Consider the following 21,691-nt stretch of genomic DNA (forward strand, 5'->3'; position numbering starts at 1 on the left):
CGCATGCTCCCCATGACAAGTTGCAATGGAAATCCTTCAATACCAACACTGATCTAAAGAAAAGATCTGCAATTGTAATCTTCACGCAACAAAGAAGTTACTTCGTCTCAATATTTGCTGAAGGGGTGGTCACCAAGAACAGGGTATGTAATCACAGACGAGAGCTTTTCGAATAGGTACTGAAAGTACTAAAATTATTTATCTATCCAAAGTATTAGAATTCTAAGAGCCAGCCACCTAAAAATTATAATTAAAGAAAAAAAAGAATTTGTATAGGATTTTAGAGTTCAAAATTTAAATACAGATAGAAGTGTTCGCTTCCTAGCTTTCTAAGGAAAATACGTAAGCACACATACACGAAAGTGATCGATTGCTTCTGATTTATTAGTTCGCAGGCCTCCCTCTGGAAAACTTATCTAATACACTCGTCACATTCTGTTTTTCCTACTTTTCGTTTTCCAATCCCCACTGGAATTACACGTGTAAGCATCGATCCGGACAGAGATCCCACGTGGAACGCGTTAACCAGTGATTAATGCCCACGTGAACATCTTATTCGCGGAAAGTCTTTCCGCGAAGGCCAGCGTGTGTTCGCTACTTAGACACGAATGTTCGCAGTAATGCGAAAAAGGGGCCCGACCTCTATTAACCTTCAATCTCTCACCTTTCGACAGACTATCGACTTCTGCGTACAGCTCGTCGATCATGCGCGACGCGCGCACCACGAGCGCCGCTTCGTAACGCGTTTCCGTATTTCATGCACGTAAATATATCAAAGCCGTCCAGGCATTAGCTGCGAATTAAGCGACAAAGTAGTAGACGCTCCAGCCGACCGTTGCTGCCTGGCAGAGGTCCCGTGATGTCTCGGTTAAGAGAAATTTACTGCATTCTTCCAAGATTATGATAACGCTAGTGGTATCTTCTATTGCAGGCCGAGTTTATCAATTACGGTTTCTTGGTATTTAATGCACGAGGCTTTCACATCATTTTCATTTACTCAGGGATGCCGGAATTTATTTGTGGAGAATCTTCGAGAAGAAGATTGCATAGTAAATAAAGGGATGAAGTCGTGAGAAGTGGGGTAGTTTCTTCATTTCCCGTCTGTAAGTAGATCGAGTCGTCGTTGGTCAGACAAGCTTGGAAATTAATTGGATTAATGGTGAAAGTCGGTGTTGAAAGTAATTTGCATTATGAACATTTGGAACAACGCATGTAAAGTGAAACTTTCTTAGGAATGGGGACTTTGTTGGAGGATTCTAAATAGCGGAGAGTTGCCAATATCGTACTGGTCGCCTACCATCGTACCTGATCAATTTCTCAATAATTAATAGTTAAAGACACGTAATGGTAAAAATATGAAGTAAATTGAAATGAGAAATAGAAAAAGAACCTCCCGAACCTTTTTAAATTGTATCTTTTACAGTATGTTACAAAGAGATTAATAACAAATTAATTTGTTCTGAACGAAAGCTTAAATATCTAATAGTAGGTGCCTGAAAGATCAAGCTAAAATATCTAATATTAATTTGCATCCAAATTAGTACCAAATATGAAATGTAACGTAAAATATCTTAAGTGTTATGATATAGGCAAACATCCCCTATTAGTTATCACGGACTGTGAATCAGGAATCATGACAGAGTAATTGGTAGATCAAGACTTCTGTACGTTTCTCACTCTTACACTTTGAAGATCCGCAGTCTACGCTGTCTGCAGGCAGAAACTTGTCCCCGAAGTTTCCCAAACAATATTACCAAATTTTCTTGTCTAGTAACTTCGACGCCCAAGAAACAGTGTCAGGAAACTTCGTCGAACAGAGACGAGCGATCGTAGCAACTTTTCCCGAAGCTGTAGCTACAAAACGGCGATCTTTTATCGAGACTTTCTATCGCTACAGCACGTACCAAATGGTGTTCGCGTACAAGCGCGTTTCGATCCCTGACCCGACCCCACGGCCACCGTGTGCATTGCGACGCTAAAATGACGTTCACCACGCCCAAGAGCTTTATCTTTCAATCGTGACCGTTCCAGAGAACCTACAGGAGAGATCGAACGGCCAATTAGTAGCCGATTGGATGGATCTACCATAGGAGCCACCGAATGGGTCATTAAACGCGAAACGAATTCTGCTATCGGCGACCACGTTTCGATTAGCCTAGAAGGAAAAATTGTAGCAGAGGAAAGAGGAATCAAGCAATCCCTCAAATATCTTGTACGAAGGCAAACAAATAACTTCACTGAAAAAAGAAAGTCTTATTCTGCATTTTAACTTTTAACCCTTCCAAGTTAATCAGTTAAGTGGTGTTCGTAGTGCGATGGCTGAAAGAAACTAAATTTTTTCGGGAATTAAAAAAGAAACAAGTATTGCACGTATGCTTTTCCAACTTTGAAGCTTTATTCTATCACCTTTTGAGTTTATAAAGAAATTTTTGTAAGTAAAAATATGCTTTTAGCAAAGATTACTCTTTTTTTAATTTTATATTTGAGATAACTACAATTACTGATATCAGGTCTGGTATCCGGAAGGGTATTGTTCTCTTCGCGATGCTCCTATTCCGCTATAAATGGATATTGTGTACTTATATATATTTTTTTATAATCTTAAAAGGTGATAGAATAAAGCCACAAACTTGCAAAAGGGTACGTGAAATACTAGTTACATTTTTAAATTCCCGAAGAAATTAAGTTTTCTTTATCGGCTCCACCCTCGCACTCCACTCTATTTATTTATTCAAATATCCTCTACCAACTGACATCCAGAATCCCAGATAAAGGCTCCACTCTCTCCCACCACGTCCACTCGCCATTCACACCTGAAGGGTTAATCGCGTTCGCGGCGTTCCCGAAGCGCTCCCAGAACCCAGAAGTGGGCTTCGGTTGGAAAATCCGCAGCCAATGGAAGCAACAAGCAAAGAAGACAGGGGAGCGCAGCTCGAGGGAACAGTTCGCACGGCGTAAGAGGCTCGCACCGGAAAACTTTCTCAGAAATCCTCATCTCGATCTCGTCCGAAAGTATTCCATTCGCGCGTGCACAGACGTGCACGTACACCGTGGGGCCCATGGTGTAGGGACGTGCGCGGGGAATATGGCCAGCTCGTGCGTGGCTAATGCGCTCGATCCAATCGTCCGGGTGATAACCATAATCACGTGGCGGCTAGGTGTACCGAACGTGTCCGCGTCGAGCCGCGCGGATCGCGCCTCCGTCGGCGAGGATTCAACAGGGGCCACCGCCTTTCTCCGTTTCCTGCGCCGTTGCTTTCCGCGCTCTGACGTCCCTGTTTCCTTGCGCGGGCCAGGAGGCCCCCGTGGCGGCTCTCACGCCTGGCCCGAGCAATCCGCCTTATTTACGAGTAGAAACGGAGGGTCCAGGGCGGACCCAGGGCTGGTCGCGACGGAACGGGATCGGGGTGCTAAGTGGTCAGCGAATTTTAATCGGGGGATGTGCTCGTCGATGAATAGATATGTACCTATAGCAGGGTAAAGGGCCCAAATTTCGTCCTCCTGCATTTATCGATTCCTGTGGTTGCATTTGCAGTGTCATCTGGTGGTAAATGTTCCATTAGTGCGCGTCAGTATTCTGACAGACTCGCAAGTAACAGATTAGGTGTTTGTGCGCTTGCGAAGAAGAAGATTTTCGAGCACGGCAAGTTTTTACACTTTAGTATGGTAGCACGTTACCATTCTGAGTTTTGCTGACTGCTGACAACGAATTTGAACTAAGATTTTCAAAATTCACGAAAACAGAAATAAAAATCAAGAAATGTAAAGGTCTGTGTAGTGGGTGCTTTTTTTAATATATCGTCCACCTGTTGAATCGACCATTGTGAATTTTGAAAATCTAAGTTCAAATTCATTGTTAGCAATCAGCAAAACTCACAATGGCCGATGCAATATAGTAGACGAAATTAAAAAAGCACCCACTACACAGACATTTATATTTCTTGATTTTAATTATTTTTTCGTGACTTTCGAAAATCTAAGTTCAAATTCGTTGTTAGCAGTGAGCAAAACCCCTGGAAATAATTGTTTAAATTACCGAACTGACATACAAGTCCGTACATCGAAGCGTATGGAGTGGAAATTTAATAGTCGTCGAAGGAGATAAAATCGTGTCAGTTGTTTCCTATCTCCACGAGAGCCGATCGAAAGTTCCGACTTTTTCATAGATCGCGTCAGTTTTCCGTGGAACCGAGATCGCCGCGGTGTTTCGTGGAACTGCTCGTTCCAGGAGCGCAGATCAGTGATAAGACCAGCCGATAACGGGTCTTCGGCGGGTGGGTGGGCGTACGTTACACTCGCAGAAGCGATCGAGCCAATCTCTTGCAGTTGTATCGATCGTTGATCGGGAGTCGGTCGCTATTGCTCCGGCACGAAAGAGGAGAAGGAAAACCTATCTTTGTTCTGCGCCACAGCAGCGAAACCTTTTTCAAATATTATACCTACACGAAGATCTCACAAAGTTACACATATACCTAAAGATGTCCCTCAAATATTTTGAATAAAAATTCTGCTATATTTGTGAACAAAAATGCAACCCCTTAGACAAAAGGGGTCAGACCAAATAAAGAAACTTCCCCCGAAATTCTATTTCACCCCTTTCCCTAAAAGAACGATATTCAAATGCCCCCAAAACTTCCACAATACCACTAAAATCACTTGCAGTGAATTTTACCCGCTTCAATTCCAAAAAATCCCTACTCACACTTCACTTTTCAGCCGCCTGTATATCCGTTGCGTATCTCCCCATCGCGATGCATCGGGAACAACGTTGAAGAACGACGTACAGGTGTGTAAAGCTCGGTTCGGTGTTTACGAGCGCGGTCGCTGGTTCGAAACAATCCAACGTTCGCCGTCGCTTCCACGGGCCCGCGGAGCACACGATTATCGGCCGCAATTAACGCCGCGAATAAGTCATCGAGATCCTCGATCGACCGCGCCAGATGCCGTGACAACGATCCACGGATCCGATAATCGTCCGTGGAGCTGCGGTACCGGGACCTGTCGCCCGCGATACCGATCTGTTCCGTTTCAATCGAATTCATCGCCACCGCGGCGTTCATTAAGTTTTTGCGCGGCCCCTCTGCGCACGCCATTCAGCGTTCCAAAGTGTACACTTACTTAGTAACGCGTGTCTGTTAACCGAGCCTGAGAGCCGTGGAGAATCCCATGGACCTGACTAATCAATGGAGGAAATTGAAAAGCCACTGTTTTCAGCAGAGTTGGCAATTAACCACTTAAATAAAAATGTATTTAAGTAAGGGATCGAATAAAAGTTACTTTAACTTTAGATTATTCGACGAATAATGTTTTAATACTAGATAATATAATATAATAAGTAAATTCTTTTGAATTTTTTATTTTAAATGCTCGACTTTCGAGCAGCAGTGGTCACCGCAGAAGCCTTGTTTTTTTAGAGAACCTTCGAGTGATGGACAATAACTTAGTTATTGATAAATAGTTTTAAATAAAAAAATTACGATGCACAGTACTAGATGCAATCCTTAAAAGGAAAAAAGATTTTTTGAGAAATGTGTTATAGCTTTTGAGTAAAAAATTTCCAAAGACCACCCTTTTTCGGCCTCCTGACTGAGCATGACCCCTTAAAGACACATGACGAATACATAGTTTTTTTTTTAACTTTTATTCTTTATCCGAAATTTTTATTTAAATAAATATTTTGCCCGTCCTTGGTTTCCAGCGAACGCTCGCGACGCTTCTGCTGACTGCTGGACTGATCTCGAGCGCTGGATAAATTTTAAAGCAGTAAATGGATTTGAATCCTTCACCGAGGCCCTCGCGAATTTTCTCGACGAGCTTCAGTAGCTCTGAGAGCTGCTTCCGATGCTCGTAGATATTAAAAGTTGCTGCGCGCGTAATAAGGGATGCTTGTGACATCGTTCCGCTGTGGGATTAGTGGTTGACCTTTACTACTGGCTCGTTCGATATTTACGCGTGGCTGACAAGCGTCTGACGAGCGCGGTGTCATTCCCCTTGTCGAGATGCGATTAGTGTCAAGGTGAACGTACGGGCATGCCAATAAATTTTCCTACGTGGCGACGGGATGATCGCGGCGACGTGAGAATGGCTTTCGCAATTGTCGCTTTCGTTCGGTTCCGAGTGCTTGATGAGAACACCGATTCGCGGCTCGTTTGCAAGCTGCTTGAGTAATTGCTACTTCGATTGAGGCCTTGGTCCAGTGATGCTCTATTCAAGGATTCCGCCGGGGTACCTTTTAAATGCACACGTGTGTAGATGACGTTACACGCGAGTACCATTGCAGGTATGTCGCAACAGATTGGATGGAAAACAAGGGGGAATGCTTGGAATATGTTAAGCGCACCAGGCACGTTATTAATTGTCAGAATTTCACAAGGAAATCGAGCTGAAAGATTGAAATCTTCCCTTTCCATAATTAAAAAAATTAAAAAAGGGATCAAACTTTGAACTTCATTTTCCCACAGAGTTCCAAATTACACCTCTCTGCATCTTTAACAAATAATTATACGCGATTTGCACTAACAGCTGACGAAACTTGAGACAAAACGGTAGCTCAAAGCTCTCGCCCTCCCGTCTTGTGACTCGTGAATGTTCGCCGACGGTTTTTCGACTTTCCCCGGTGGTCGACGTGAATTATTTTCCACGGTTGACGTTTACGACCCCGTGTCTCGGCGAGTAATCCGCGGTACGTAATTGCTACGTGTGTTGCAGCGCGGTACGGTGCGTTTGCAGGGCTTCAGTTACTGCTTTCCCGTTGCAGCCAGTTTCGCACGGCGCGCATCGACGTTTTACTATCGCGCGTCGATTAGATCGCGGCGCGGCGCAATTAGCGTCGCTGGAAATTCATGGTAAGTTAATAAATTGGAAGGAGCGACATGACGGCAATCAGAGGCGCGTTGATCGGCTTCCACTCGCCCCGCAGACGAACCGTAACGAAGAAGCAACGATCGGACGCGCATTCCTCCCTGCCAACCGAACGAACAGCGAGACGTGCTTACCACCTCGCCCGCCTTTAGCGGGCCGTTCCGCGACGTTCCTCGTCACTTCCTGTCTCGGCGTCCAGGCATCCCTGGCACGATTTACGCTGACACGTTACCGTTTCCGCGAAAGTGGCGTCCCGCTCTGACGGGGATAAGTGGATGGTTACGCAACGCGGTGGTTTGAGGTTATTTGTTGGCGCTTGGGTCAATAGCTTGCGTGAACTTCAGTTTTATACGAAAGGAGAGTTTGAATTTAACCCTTTGACTGCGACAGGGGTATATATTATATGAAAGACATATAACTTATATGCGGTGAAGGTACCTAATATCGCCAGGTGCGGATTTGGAGATTTGGCGCCCCTAGGCTAACAAGTTTCTGACTCCCTTTCCGTAAAATAGCTTCGAATATTTTAATTGTAAAGTATCTTCAAATATTTTAATTGTAAAGTATCTTCAAATATTTTAATTGTAAAGTATCTTCAAATATTTTAATTGTAAAGTATCTTCAAATATTTTAATTGTAAAATATCTTCAAATATTTTAATTGCAAAGTATCTTCAAATATTTTAATTGTAAAATAGCTTCAAATATTTTAATTGTAAAGTATCTTCAAATATTTTAATTGTAAAGTATCTTCAAATATTTTAATTGTAAAATATCTTCAAATATTTTAATTGTAAAATATCTTCAAATATTTTAATTGTGAAATAGCTTCAAATATATTAATTGTGAAATAGCTTCAAATATTTTAATTGTAAAATATCTTCAAATATTTTAATTGAAAAGAGTCGAGACGATTTCAAAATTAATTGGATATGACTACTGACATGTGAGTTTTTGTTAATTCGCTACATGGAAAAAAGGGAATTGTTTCTAAAGTTGTCTCAAGCTCCGTCGTTTAAACATTTCCCAGTTTCTTTCATTCAAAATTTATCGCTCCCCAAAATTTGCCACCCTTCAAAATTTGTCGCTTCTCAAATTTGCGCCCCCCAAAATCTGTCGCTCCCAAGATTGTTCGCCCCTCAAAATTTTCCGCCCCTCCAAATTGTCGTTCCCCAAAATTAGACGCTCCCCAAAATTGCCGCTCCCGAAAATTTTCCGCCCAAGGCTGCAGCCTACTTAGCCTATACACAAATCTGCCCCCGAAATACCGCCCATATTCCTAATATCGCCCCAAAAAATATAAATTATTATTCAAGTAAGGGCGATTTAATTTTTGCGATGCAACTTTAAGTGGATACCATCACCCTATATACGACTAATATTTTTATTTCACTAAAACACACTTACTGTTATACTAAACTGGTTAGCACAGGGGCGTATTGTTACATGTCCGTTTAAATAACTGAATATCGATAATTATTGATACTGATGGTTCCGAGTTCGAGCTGCAGTCAAAGGGTTAATGAGGAATGCGTTTAGTGGTTAAGATTAGTGTTCTACAATGCGATACGAAGAGCAGAGAGTAAAGTCTACGCTAAATGATCACTGCCGCTATGAAAAGAATAAGATTCAATTACATAGACTCACAACTGAAACTTATAACATAGAACAAAAAGAAACAGAGACGACAAAGTTTCTATATATTCAATTCCCACGAGCGTCGGTGTTGAACCGTGATAAACGAAAGGAATAATGGTCTGGCATAAATATCCCGAGTTATTGCAATAACATCGAGGTGGATGAAATTTCTAATCAAACATCCAATAGCGCGATAGAGCGCGTGGCTGGCGTGGCAGGAAATTTGCCACTTTCTCGTCGCGGCGGAACACTGGTTCCCATAGCGCGATCAGCGGAGCCGATTCTTCGCAATTAGTGGCGTGGAAAATTCAAAGGCGCGCGCGAAAACGGGCGAGGCGCATCGATCAGTCGGGGAGGAATTATCGATTGGCCTCGGCGAAACCTTAGCCGGACAGCTCCTTGGGATCTGGGTCGTACCCTGAATTCTACCTGCGTGCACCGATATCCACCTTTACCGCGTAATTGCTCACGTAGCCGGGCCGCGGATCGAGCACCGCCTAAAAGATGCGCGAATCCCTGATTATTAGCGAGTAACGAAAACTACATTACTCCGTTCCATCGTTTCTATTATGTGAGAGGCGACAAGAAGGTATTCCAAATTCCACTTGACAATTAAACGCGCAAAAAGTTGAAACTCTTTAGAATGATTCGGGTTTTAAGTATTCTCCTTTGAAACTGTTCTTCCATTTTTTTTTATACAAGGACACTTAGAGGGGAAACTTTGTAACTCGACGAAAATCAGGCGATCGTTGTGATTTTTTTTCAAAGAAATGGTTCAGGGGATCTTTTTAAAACTTTTCGAGTATTTAATTGGACATCTAAGGAGGTCGAGAAAATTTTGTTTTCTGTAAAAGAATTCGTTTATTATAAACTGTGGAGGTATTTATCCGCGTCCTCGGCGTCGAAGTGGTGAATCGGCGTGCCTCCACAGTTTACAATAAACGAATTGTTTTACAGAAAACAAAATTTTCTCGTCTTCCTTAGATGTTCAATTAAATATCCTAAAAGTTCCAAAAAGATCCACTGAGAAATCTTTGAAAACAATTCACAAAGATCGCCCCATTGTCATCGAGTTACACGAGTCTCCCTCCTTAAGAATACTACTTACAAAGGCACTGCCTCTAGAAATTCGCCATACTCGTAGAATTTACATTGAAACGCTATCGTACCCCTTCCTCTCGCAGTTTCCTTCCACCCACCAAAGGTGTACGGGTAAATCAACCAGTGAATGACTGAATTGTTGAATCTATGGACCTTTGATTATTAATACTTGAAGTATTATTAATATTTGAAGTATTATTAATACTTGAAGTATTATTAATATTTGAAGTATTATTAATACTTGAAGTATTATTAATATTTGAAGTATTATTAATACTTGAAGTATTATTAATACTTGAATATATTTATGTATATCAAAAAAACAACTGTTGAAATTGCGTTTAAATTTATTTTTCTTGAAATTTCTATAAAAATAATTACTTATTCTTATCGTAATTAAAAAAAAAAATTATAAAATGCAAAACGTGTAGAAGCCCAGTAAATGACCGCATACTTTTAATAAGAATTGTACTTATTAATGTTTGCTTAATACGCGTAACTAAAAACATAGGATATTAAAAGTGCAACTAGACTCCATTTATAAACATATAATAATGTTTAAATTTATAATTGACATTTCTTTGGCTGATGGCCATTCACTGGTATGCGATCAATTACTGGTTGGTTTACCCTACCAAGAATCTTAAAACACTTCGACTACACGACACTAATAAGAGACAAATTAAAGTGCAGCCACGTCGAAGCAGTATCGTCTGCAGGTGCCTCGGACTCTGGCAGTCCACGCGACCATTATAAATTCAATATCGACGAGCAACGACCAAGAACGACGAGGCCAAGGAAAGGCCTTCAGTTATCGCGGTGCACGAGTAACACAATGCACAAAGTACCGCAAACCGTGCATAGGTAATTAGTCTAATGCCTCGTCCTCGCATAGACGTGCTCATTATCATAACTCGCCTATACCATGCGAGGGGGGATGTAAATTTTCAGCTATCGCGATAAATTATCGCAGGCTGGGGGTCGCCTCAGCACTGTGCGGGACTATGTGGTCGATTCCACCCACGCGGGATCCATGGGGGCCTAACAGGGAGGTACGAGAGCCGTTTTTCAGCGCGGGTCACATCCTGGCCACCGTCGCGATGATGGAACGCTTCCTCCTCGAGTCGCGGTTCCGCGAAATCGTTGCCAATCAAACACCTTTGATTATGGCGGATGGTCGATTGTGCGGGGACCGTTTTGCTACAGACAACGCGATGCTCGGTGGTGATTGGAAGAATGTTTCGTTGCGTGCGTTTCGTTGAGTTCCGAACGGAGCAGAAGGCGATCAGTTTGGCATAGGATTGTAAATGGTAACTGATTAATACTAGATAATATAATATAATAAGTAAATTCTTTTGAATTGTTTATTTTAGATGATCGACTTTCGAGCAGCAGTGGTCACCGCAGAATCATTTTTTTTAGAGAACCTTCGAGTGATGGACAATAACTTAGTTATTAATAAATATATTTAAATAAAAAAATTACGATGGACGGTACTAGATGCAATGCTTAAAAGGAAAAAAGATTTTTTGAGAAATGTGTCATAGCTTTTGAGTAAAAAATTTCCAAAAACCACCCTTTTTCGGCCTCCTGACTGAGCATGACCCCTTAAAAAACTGCAAGTTGCTCTCAGGTTATCAGAAGATAACTATCCTCATCTGGATAAGTTACTTTCCACACTCAAACCCCAAAATACCCTTTGTATACTTACTGTGTAGGTACTCCACGCTAAAAAGTACACGCGATAGGCTTGCAGAGGGGCCTCGTAAGGAAGTTGTTTGCAACGACGATCCTGGAAAGATGGATCCCGCGACAGCGTAATTAGCGCCTGCAACGTTCCCACTCTCCAATTGACAGCGCGTACGTCGCCTGCTCGTGGCGTGCTCATAATTATCCGTGAACTTTTCAAGCGACCACGCGATGATAGAATATCGTGCGGCAGATTCGCCTGGCCGGGGAAAGATTATCGAAGTCCCCGGGTCAACGGCTTCGCAAACATCTTTATTGTCGAACGAGCAACCGTAAAGAGCGGATCGCTTTCACGTGCAAGCTCCTTCGGCTGAATTACGTGCCCGTGTGCCCGAGCATGAGTTAGATGATTCAGCTTGATCCGTGTATGGGCCAACAGAGCGAGGTCTATAGCGACGGGCTACCCTTTTGCAGGGAAAGGATCATCATCCACGATCGCTCGAGAACGAAAGAGCTTCTGCTTAGAATAGGGGAAACCCGAATTATTGTAACAGAAAATTATAGAGTTTGGTTTCAGTTGTTGGGAGAAATACGAACACAGAATTTTGAAAGATTAATTTTTACGGAATTTTGAATATTTTCTCATAGATTTAAACCCGAATTATTGTAACAGAAAATTATAGAGTTTGGTTTCAGTTGTTGGAAGACATACGAACACAGAATTTTGAAAGATTAATTTTTACGCAATTTTGAATATTTTCTCATAGTTAGATTTTTAATTCAGCATTCTTCAATTTTCTTACACCTGCGGACCGGCGGAAATAAAAAAAGTAAAAGTTGAAATCCTGATTTTTCGTGCAAAAATCACGCGAAAAAAATCAGGATTTCGACTTTAAATAGCCACCATCTTGTTTTAAATTAATATTTCAGAAATTCCCTACGTTAATCCGAAGATACATTAATATATTAACGAAATCTTTTTTGTTTTTCGATATTAGATAATCTGGTTCCGAATGACAGTGCTCAGCGCAAAAGCAAATTTTTAAAAATGCTTCTTGGATGTCGGTAGTTATTTTATTATAAACGTAAATATTTTTCCACGAAAAAATTACCAAATGTTCTTTAAATGTTGCTCTTTTAAACGCAAAAAGTTCTGTAAGAATATATGCTTCCGCTTTTTCAAAAAAAAATCACAAACATCCACCTCTATTCGGCCGTCTGACTAGGTACAACCCCTTAATGTAACGGCTACATGATCCGGACGAAGTTTTTCGCGGACCGGCAGGAAATTTCCGCGGACCATCGGTTGAAGAACACTGTTTTAATCGAAAGCTTCCTTCTGAACGTCTTCGATCTAACTCGCATCGCGCCGATCGCGTTCTACTCCCTTCCTAATCACACGAAGCATCTTCCATTTCTGATCGTTTCATTATCGTCTTGCCTCCCGATCGGTACTCGAGGCCAGCACTCGTCGACGTAAACGCAGGTCGATAGATTTCACTCGATAGGCGGTTATCCGCGGCGTAATTCGTACCCGGCGTTCCTAATTGACTAGGAAACAGCAACAAATTAATAACTCGCCAAACCGTTTAGCGTCGATTCGATTTAATCGCGCCGCGAAGGCCTGTGTTTTACGCCGCGGGAAATTAGAGCAAATGAAGGCGTGTATCCTCGATTGCCGCTTCGCGATCGCTCGGACGCCTCCGAGCGAAGAAAAGTTCCCGGAATACGTTCAGACTGTCGGTTAACTTTCGAATCAACGAGCACGCTCGGAAATCCCTCTTACTGGATCGATTCCCTCTTGAACCCTCGTCGCGAGGCATCGCCGAGCGCGCCGCGCTTCCTCTTCCTGTTCGTCCCGCCTCTTTTGGACGTGCACGACCACCATTTCCACTGGCTAATCGACGACAAAGCGGCTACTTTGCCAACTACGGGATTACAGTTAGCCTCTCGAGACTCTCTTTCCACCTGGGACGGGATTCGAGAGGCTCGCAGGGAGGATCGGCGGAATGACGAGGGAAAAGCACGCGGGGAAAAAATAACAGGCGCACGTGTGGTCGACGGCACCACTCTAGCTACATTTGCGAAGGATGGGAGGTAAAAGTCTTCGGATTCGATCAGACCTATTTTGGTATTTTTTTTTTTTATGTCTGGACTCTAGAGTCTCTAGACGATGGACCCGAGATAGCTCTCGAGATTTCACTCAATGCTGGGCTTATTGAATGGAGAACTTTGGAGTAGGGAGTAATACAGCGGAGTAATGTCGAAATCAGTGTTTTTGTATTTAGTTCCATTTGGAGTGCAAAAGGTTATAGCAGCGCAAAAATAGCCAAATTGCAAGCTTGAAGGGGGTGACTTGAAGCAGAGTTTAGAGCAGAAGGAAACTACTTTTTCGAGTGCTTGTAGATTTCAAGACGAATGTAAAACGAGTGCGATAGATTAGTAAAGTTGAAAATAATTATTCTGCTTCTGTACTATGAAAGGTGGATTGCAAAAGTGGAGGGTACTCTTAAGAATTGAAACGCATTCATATGGAAAGTGGACGATCCTACTGTTCCCAAGTGAAAATTATCAAATCGATTTTCACACAATCAGACCCTTTCTCACCACGAACATTTACCTACGCTAATTTGATGGACACAGCTATCTTTCGTTGTGGTGTGAAAGAGAATTATTGAAGAATGTTTTGCAAGTGGAGGATGTAGATGAAAGTATAATTATTGAGATCTTAACAGGTGAATATAGAAATGCGCGTGGTAGATTGAAGTAATTTATTCGCTTTTCATAGCGAATGGATTAAAACCGCGTAACGACTGCAGATATAATAGCGAAACAGCGCTATATCGCGGGAAGAATATAACGCGATAATGGAGACAAGAGTAGCGTGGAACTATAATGGTAATTTTTTATAACAGTAGGAAACACAAGAGAGCACACACACAGGATGACAAATAAGAGTCGTGTGAAATCTGTGCGCGGCGGAAGCGCTCGAGTTTTAATTAAATAATCAGCCGCGATTAAACGAAAACACAGTCGTACTTCCGGAGGACTATGCAAATATGAGGAGCGAAGTTGAAGGTGCGTACGTTCCATCGTGCTGAAATTTATAGAAGTATTATTGTAGGACAGTTGGAAATTAAAGTGCAGTATTCTGAACATTCATATCCCAACTTCGTTACTACCTCAAGCAGCAGAATAAAATTCAAATCAGTAGAGAAGCCAAATCAGTAAAACAATAAGGTACCAAATCAAGAAAATTGCAATCTAGACACAATGATCGTCTGAAAACTTTTCATTTCCGAGCATGGCAACACTTCCTTCATCCAATCCTGCCTACCTTCGCGTACAAAAGATAGAAGATCCACAACCCCAAGCCCACTTTCCTAAATTACTCCTTTCACCCTTCTTCAGATCAATTTCCCATACTCTCAGAAGTACCACAGGCACTTCGAGCGCCGCCCATCAAGTTCCCCGTCCAAAATAACAAGCTCCACTTGAAAAAATTTCCCACGCCTGGTCCATGCCTCGACCCACATCTTCGCCGTTTCATCCTTTCAGGAATCCCTGTCCAAACACCTTTCGACGTCGGTCGGTTAATCGTTGACAAAGCACCGGCGCGGGAATACAGTTAGCCATCCGCGGATCCGGCCAGCTGAGAGGGCCCCGAGGAAGAAAGGACAAACAGGACTCGAACGGAACCGGAGGGAGAGAAGAGGGAGGAGAGGAAGGCGAGAGAATGCTGCGTTCTCGAGGCGGTTACAGCTAGAACGCTAGAACGCGGGGAAGCGTCCTCAAGCGCGTAAATAGACGCGGCCAGCGAGGATGCGGGGGCGTGTGAACCGAGCTTAACAGGCCCACGTGGCGGTGGGTGTGTCCACGGCTTCCGCATACTCCTCCGCGGTCAACGAGCGTTATCTATCGCGGCGACAGCTGGAATAGTGTCGCGAAACGCCTGCGAGCGCCAAGCTTAATGGGATACTTTAATAAGCAACTGGAATTAGAGGATGCCCCTGCGTAATTCCGCGTTGCGGATCGCGGCGGATTACTCGTTTACGTGCGGGCCGCATCTCGGTGAGTCAGGGCTAAGTTGAACGCGGAAGGGGAATGTTGAGCGTATGGTGCATTCTAGAGCGAAGTGCACGACAGAGTTTGCTGTGGGGCAGGATATAGGTATCTAAGGCAGGAAGAAGTTTCAGATAGGTCTATGACTTGAGATATGAAACGTGGAACACCTCATTCTGATATTAGGTATTATACTTAGGTAGAATGTTTGGAAGGAACAGGAGTACAGGACCCACTTTATTTACTATTCAACCATTGGGCTTTTTAGGTGTGTGGGGCCCTATGGTGAACAGCGAAAAGTGTCTACACATTTCATACCTCGTACCTAGGATGATATTACACCTATTTACGCTCATCAAAATCGGTGTCTATCACATGGTAACCCAGACCTCCCCTTGTAAGTTTATCATTCCATCCTAAAATCTTTAAGGATTAATGGAAACAGTTAGTTTCTAAGTTTTTAATACCTAATACTTCTTTAACCCTTTCGCTACGAAAGGCCATCCTAATGTTCGTCAGCGGATCTACCCCTGCACAAACGACCATGATAATTATAACAGACTTAAATAGACCGAGCACAAGCATGTTCATTTATCTGTTACCTGAAGTACGCAAACAAAATCGTTATAAGACACTGCTCCATCTCATAATTTCTATCCACGACAAGCTAACTCCGCACCAGAGTGACAACTAAAGTGAGGTAAACTGCGTGATGTGACAACGTAACGAGCGCAAGCTCTATCCTCGTCAGAGTGCACGCTGCACGCTTGTTCGCTCTCCCTTGTAGTGGTAGCACTTTTTCTCCTGCTCCACTGCGATGAAGTAGTAAACGAAGTAAGAATTTTCAAGCGTAACCTTATGTTGCACTCTGATTTCGCCTGTCTACCTTCTGAAGCCACTATTCACGTTTATTGGCCCTCGGCCCATAGAGCACCAATAAGAAACCCCCTCGCGACTCACGCTTCTTTCTTCTCCGCGCGGAGACCGTCGCCCGTCCTTTTCGCACGCACGCACAGTTTCGCCAGCCTTCCTCGCCCTCGTCTACGACCCCGTCCGTCCTTTTTCTCCGCGTAGATGTCATCGGTCCGTCCTTTTTCCGCAACCGCTTGTTTACACTTCTCCTCGGTCAGTCGAGCGCGATAAAAACCGCATCGCCTCGGGCCAAGGCTCCCCCTTTCCCCTCTACTGTCGGCGACTTCGCCTGTCCTTCTTCCACGCGTCTAAGACATCGTCCCCCTTTTTCTGGAGCTGCTTATTCACACTTTTTTGCCCTCGCTCAGTTGAGCACGCTAAAGAGGACCGCCGCGACTCGAGCTTCTTTCTTCCGCGCGTGTGCAAGCTCGTCGATCCTCTCTCCACGCATCCACGACTCGGCTCCCCCTTTCTCTAGACCTGCATGAGCACACTTTTTTGCCCTCGGTCTATGAAGCAGCGATAAAAAAACAGGTTCAGTGGGGCTCGAGCCTCGCTTCGTGCCTTTTTTCTCGCTTTGCTTAAGTTGGCATTTTCGCACGCGTGTGAGACTACGACCTTCCCGCTTTTCTATGTCTGCTTGCGCGCACCCTGCTGCCCCCTGACCCTTGAGCATCGATGAAAGAGGAGACCGAGTCGAGCAACGGCTCCCCCTGCTTTAGAGTGCGCGCAGATATACAATTGCATCCGCCGTATTAAAATGCGCACGAGCGACGGATGGGACTCTATCTGTCGTGCGATCGACTGTCAATCTATGCGGAGGGTTAAAGGACAAGCGCAACTGCGCGTGTCTGCATTTCAGAGATGCAGACTGTCAAATTTGCATGAGCTATCACTTGAAAGTTGTTTAAAGTGATAGGTGGAGTTCCACGAGTGCTGGGCGCTTAAGATTATTCACCGGATTCTCGTCACACGCAACAATTAATCGATCTCCTTAGCTATACACACGCGACTGGAATGTATCTAAACCTAATTGTTGTTTCTTCTGTTCTCTCGAAGGTGGAATAATGGCTCGGTAGCGTTTCAAATATCACAGATATAATTATTCAATGTCTAGTACTAGGTGCAGGCCGGCGTTAAGAGAACTCCCCCTATTTCTAAGGGTAGAAACCATTAAATGTATTCCGCATCACCCTATTACAAGGTGCCACATATTCAGTCATATTTCTAAATGCCCCAGGATCTTATTATTTGAATATTTATGCATAAAAGTGTACCGAATAAGTTTCCGAGGTCTAACTTCGGGAAAAGAAACTGAGGGGTGCTTATCGACTCTACCCCCTGTTGTTTTCACAATATCTCTATATCTCTGCGAGTTTACTCTCTGCTAAAATCTACTCGAGTTTAATCTTGGCCTACGAGGCTCAAATGATTTCCCATCCAGCTCTTTTCAGTATCAGAAAAAGCTTGGCCTACCGTTGCAGAGGAGGACTACGACGCGCCACGAGGGGGGCAAGCGAAAGGTAGCGAGAAAAATTCGAAACGTGCAGTTTGCAGACTTACCAGGAAGCGTGAGGCCGCACGTGAGAACGTGTTCCGGTACGTCGTGAATGGTCCTGGGCGCTACCACGTCGTCCACTCTCTTTTTCGTTCCTGAAACAGGAGACAACAGGGATCTCGTTACTCCCGCATCCTTTACGAATCCGATCTCCGTACGCGCGTTTGTATCTCAATCGACGACGGAATCGTACACCAGCCGATTTCGGTAATCCGATATAACACTGTCGCGCGGCGGGGCTCTGCGCAAAGAGTCCTTTCGTGACAGTTGCACAAATATGACCGCGATCCACCCGAGGAAGGATATCGAATAACTTTCCCAACCCCGATTCGCACGGCGGAACAATAAATTACGCGTTTTCGCATTATCCCCCGCGAGTGCACACCTTTTCCTTCGATCGTCTGTCCGACATGTTATCTGAGAGTTACAGCGATGTGAGTTGAGGGAAGAGATGAATTACTTTGAGAGATGAAGTGGGACTAAATGAAATTAGGTCTTGAGGATCACTGAATATTGTTGAAGAATTATTATTAATTCTGTTTTCAAGTTTCTTTTTGTTTTAGTAGTTACAACGTAACAACCTCCACTGTTTAGTGACTTTTAATGGTAAAAATCTTAGTAAAGTTAGGCGGACAATTTGGGAAATTTGAGTCAAATTCACCCAATATTATATATTTACAAGAAACGATCATGCAAAAATAAAACTCTGTTCATTTAATTATTGGAGATTAATATTTTAAGCCCCTGTTAAATTTCTATAATAAAAAAAATAAAAAAAATAAAATTAAAAGAAATTAAAATCAGTAAAAGTTATCACATCTTTCCGTACATCTCTGGAATAATATTTTTTGGGGCCGGGCGCTTTCAATTTTTTTTTATTTATGTTTCTCTTGTCTGTACTACTGTTTTACTCTTTCTTATGTATTTACTGGGCTTAGTCCCGTGGAATAATTAATAATAATAATACTAATAATAATAAAAACAAAAAATTAAAAAAATTAAATTAGAACAAAATTATTATTATTATTATTTATTATTGACGGTTATTAGTTATTTAAAGATACGAAAGAGTTTCAGTCCAAATAATACACTAGTAAAGGAAGAATGAGAATTTGCGACTCAATTTTGCACCAAAATGCTCCAATTTCCGTACAAGGGTTAACTCATGCCTCTCGTCACCCTGACCTAACCAACCTTTAGTACACGTCAAAGTAAAACCACACGAACTGCATTGATATTCCAACCACGTCCTTCCTCTTTCAAAAGTATTCCCCGCGTGATTAACTCGCATTCACTTATTTTCAATTCCTTCCGCCCACGCGGCGGTATACACACAGCCTTTGCGCCAGCGTTCCTGGCTGCACACGCATTTCCAAACGACGGCTCGACTCACCTTGCCCACTTAACAAGTTAAATAAGCTGTCCGTCCAGGAAGAAGCATCGAAATTGCATTGTTAAGAGCAATTTGAATTGCACGCGTGCTCGCGCGGAAAGCAGCCGGCAACGGCGCTGGCGGTTCGCTAATCTGACCCTCGGACGAGGGACTCCCTCTAATTTCACCTCTTAACCCCGGTCACCTTCGGTTCGAGAGCAGCGAAGGTGAACGGCGTCATACGCACGCGCCTTTTCGTCCTCTAATAATCGCGGTGCATCATCGTTTCGCGGCCGGGATGCACTTTCTACCGCATGACGTGGACAAATTAATTGCAGGCAATTAAGACGCTCCACTGGCGGTTTATGGTTTATTGTGCTGGATTGTGTTATGGTTAAGCGCGCGCTGCAAAAATCGGGAGGAAAGTAGCGTTATCCGATGCCTGATTGTAAAACGGGAACGCCGCGAGAGTAATGTTAATGATTTAAATGTTCGATTTACTGCTCGGTCTATTATTGCTCGGCGCGGGAACGTGGTCTAAAGTTGAGGGAATAAAATCACAAAGCAATTGGGATTTCGCTGTGGTTGAATAAGTGAACATTGCCCGAGTCACCCGAGTGTGCCAAATTGTCAATTACTCTAGCTTTGATCAGAATCTAATGGTTAGGGATCAAATTTAACACGGCAATTTACTGATTTCCTATAACTGCATTCGTCACGGTAGATGTGTAATTGGTAGGCCTGTGAAGTTGAAAGCTCTTCTTGATTATTTATTGTTAAGCTGGGGATGCATGTGGAAGATATGTAAGCTAAGCTGAGCTAAGCCATAGCTAAGCTAAGTTTTAAAAAATTAGCTACAATTCTCACTTATGTATCAATGGGTTTCCGTTAATACACGTATTATTATTATAATTATTAATACACCCTTGTGGAACCGTTTCCACCAAAAGCTAAGCTAAGCTGTGCTACGTTTTCTTCGAAAGCTAAGTTAGCTCGACGTAGCACGAGATTCCTTCGCGAACAGAGTTTTCGGAAACATAGCAAGTAGTGATGGATATTCGAATCTCTCTTTCGAAGCGATTCGAAGCGATTCGAAGCGATTCAAAGCTTTCGAAGTGTTTCGAAGCGATTCGAAGCTTTGGAAGCGATTCGAAGCTTTGGAAGTAATTCGAAGCTTTGGAAGCGATTCGAAGCTTTGGAAGTGATTCGAAGCTTTGGAAGTGATTCGAAGCTTTGGAAGCGATTCGAAGCTTTGGAAGTGATTCGAAGCTTTGGAAGTGATTCGAAGCTTTGGAAGTGATTCGAAGCTTTGGAAGTGATTCGAAGCTTTGGAAGCGATTCGAAGCTTTGGAAGTGATTCGAAGCGATTCGAAGCTTTGAATATGATTCGAAGCGATTCAAAGCTTTGGAAGTGATTCGAAGCGATTCGAAGCTTTCAAAGTGATTGGAAGTGCTTCGAAGATTTTGAAGTGATTCGAAGTGATTCGAAGCTTTGGAAGCGATTCGAAGCTTTGGAAGTGATTCGAAGCTTTGGAAGTGATTCGAAGCTTTGGAAGTGATTCGAAGCTTTGGAAGTGATTCGAAGCGATTCGAAGCTTTGAACATGATTCGAAGCGATTCAAAGCTTTGGAAGTGATTCGAAGCGATTCGAAGCTTTCGAAGTGATTGGAAGTGCTTCGAAGATTTTGAAGTGATTCGAAGCGATTCGCAGCTTTCAAAGCGATTCGAAACTTTTGCCCCGGATTCGGAGCGATTCGATTTGCTTGGTGACCACGACTAATAAGATTCGAATGGATTCGGAACATTGCATCATAGATTGGAAGCGATTCGATCGGTCTTAACTCATCACTAATAGCAAGGCAAAGCTCTCCCCCGGCTTTAACGTTGCTACAGAAACTTCAAGCGCCCAATTTTCAAACTTTCAATATTCCAGAGAAATCTAAGTAATTTTCGATAATGAGGTAATCGCCGATTAACACCTCGACCTTGCTCAAAGTCATATCCTCCGCGGCCTGTGATTCGCTCGATCCGGCGGTTCACACGATCCTCGCGGCGTGTCAAAACATCCGCGTGCTCCGCATGCAAATTTCAACGCTCGAACTCGTTATGAATCTCGCGTTTCGCGAGACAATGAGGTCGATGCATCATCGCGAAGAGGCTCGCGCACAAAGGGGGCTAAATAGCGACGATAACGGAGGGGAAGGAGATCGTAGGACTTATCAGTGATTTATCGTCGTCACTTTCGTGGAACTCGTCCATCATTTCGACGGCCAGATGAAGCTGTGCAGGTGCAGCCAGTTCTTCCCTCATTCTGGGCCCCTTTTGTGCCGTTTATCTCCATCTTCTGGGGAAATTGAGGCGAAAAGAAGGGAATAGGCGAAGTGTACAGAAAGAGGAACTGGAGGAAGTCGTGAAACTGTGAACAGAGGAGAAGAATTGAAGGGGGACGAAAAATCACCGAAGGGAAGAATGAAATTTGTGATTTTTTCTCATAGTTCG

General features: G+C 43.3%; 1 protein-coding gene across 4 annotated transcripts in view; it reads right to left on the bottom strand.

The window, feature by feature from the left end:
- The window catches only part of LOC143374237 (puratrophin-1), a 464,976-nt gene that overhangs the window by 150,536 nt on the left and 292,749 nt on the right, over window positions 1–21,691 (bottom strand). For all 4 annotated transcript variants that reach the window (XM_076822217.1, XM_076822208.1, XM_076822226.1 and 1 more), the window contains one exon: window positions 17,826–17,915. In XM_076822217.1, coding sequence (XP_076678332.1) covers window positions 17,826–17,915 — 90 coding nt within the window. The remainder of the gene's footprint in view (window positions 1–17,825; window positions 17,916–21,691) is intronic.

The sequence above is a fragment of the Andrena cerasifolii genome, chromosome 1 (genome assembly GCF_050908995.1).
Source record: "Andrena cerasifolii isolate SP2316 chromosome 1, iyAndCera1_principal, whole genome shotgun sequence".
In the NCBI taxonomy this organism is placed as follows: domain Eukaryota; kingdom Metazoa; phylum Arthropoda; class Insecta; order Hymenoptera; family Andrenidae; genus Andrena; species Andrena cerasifolii.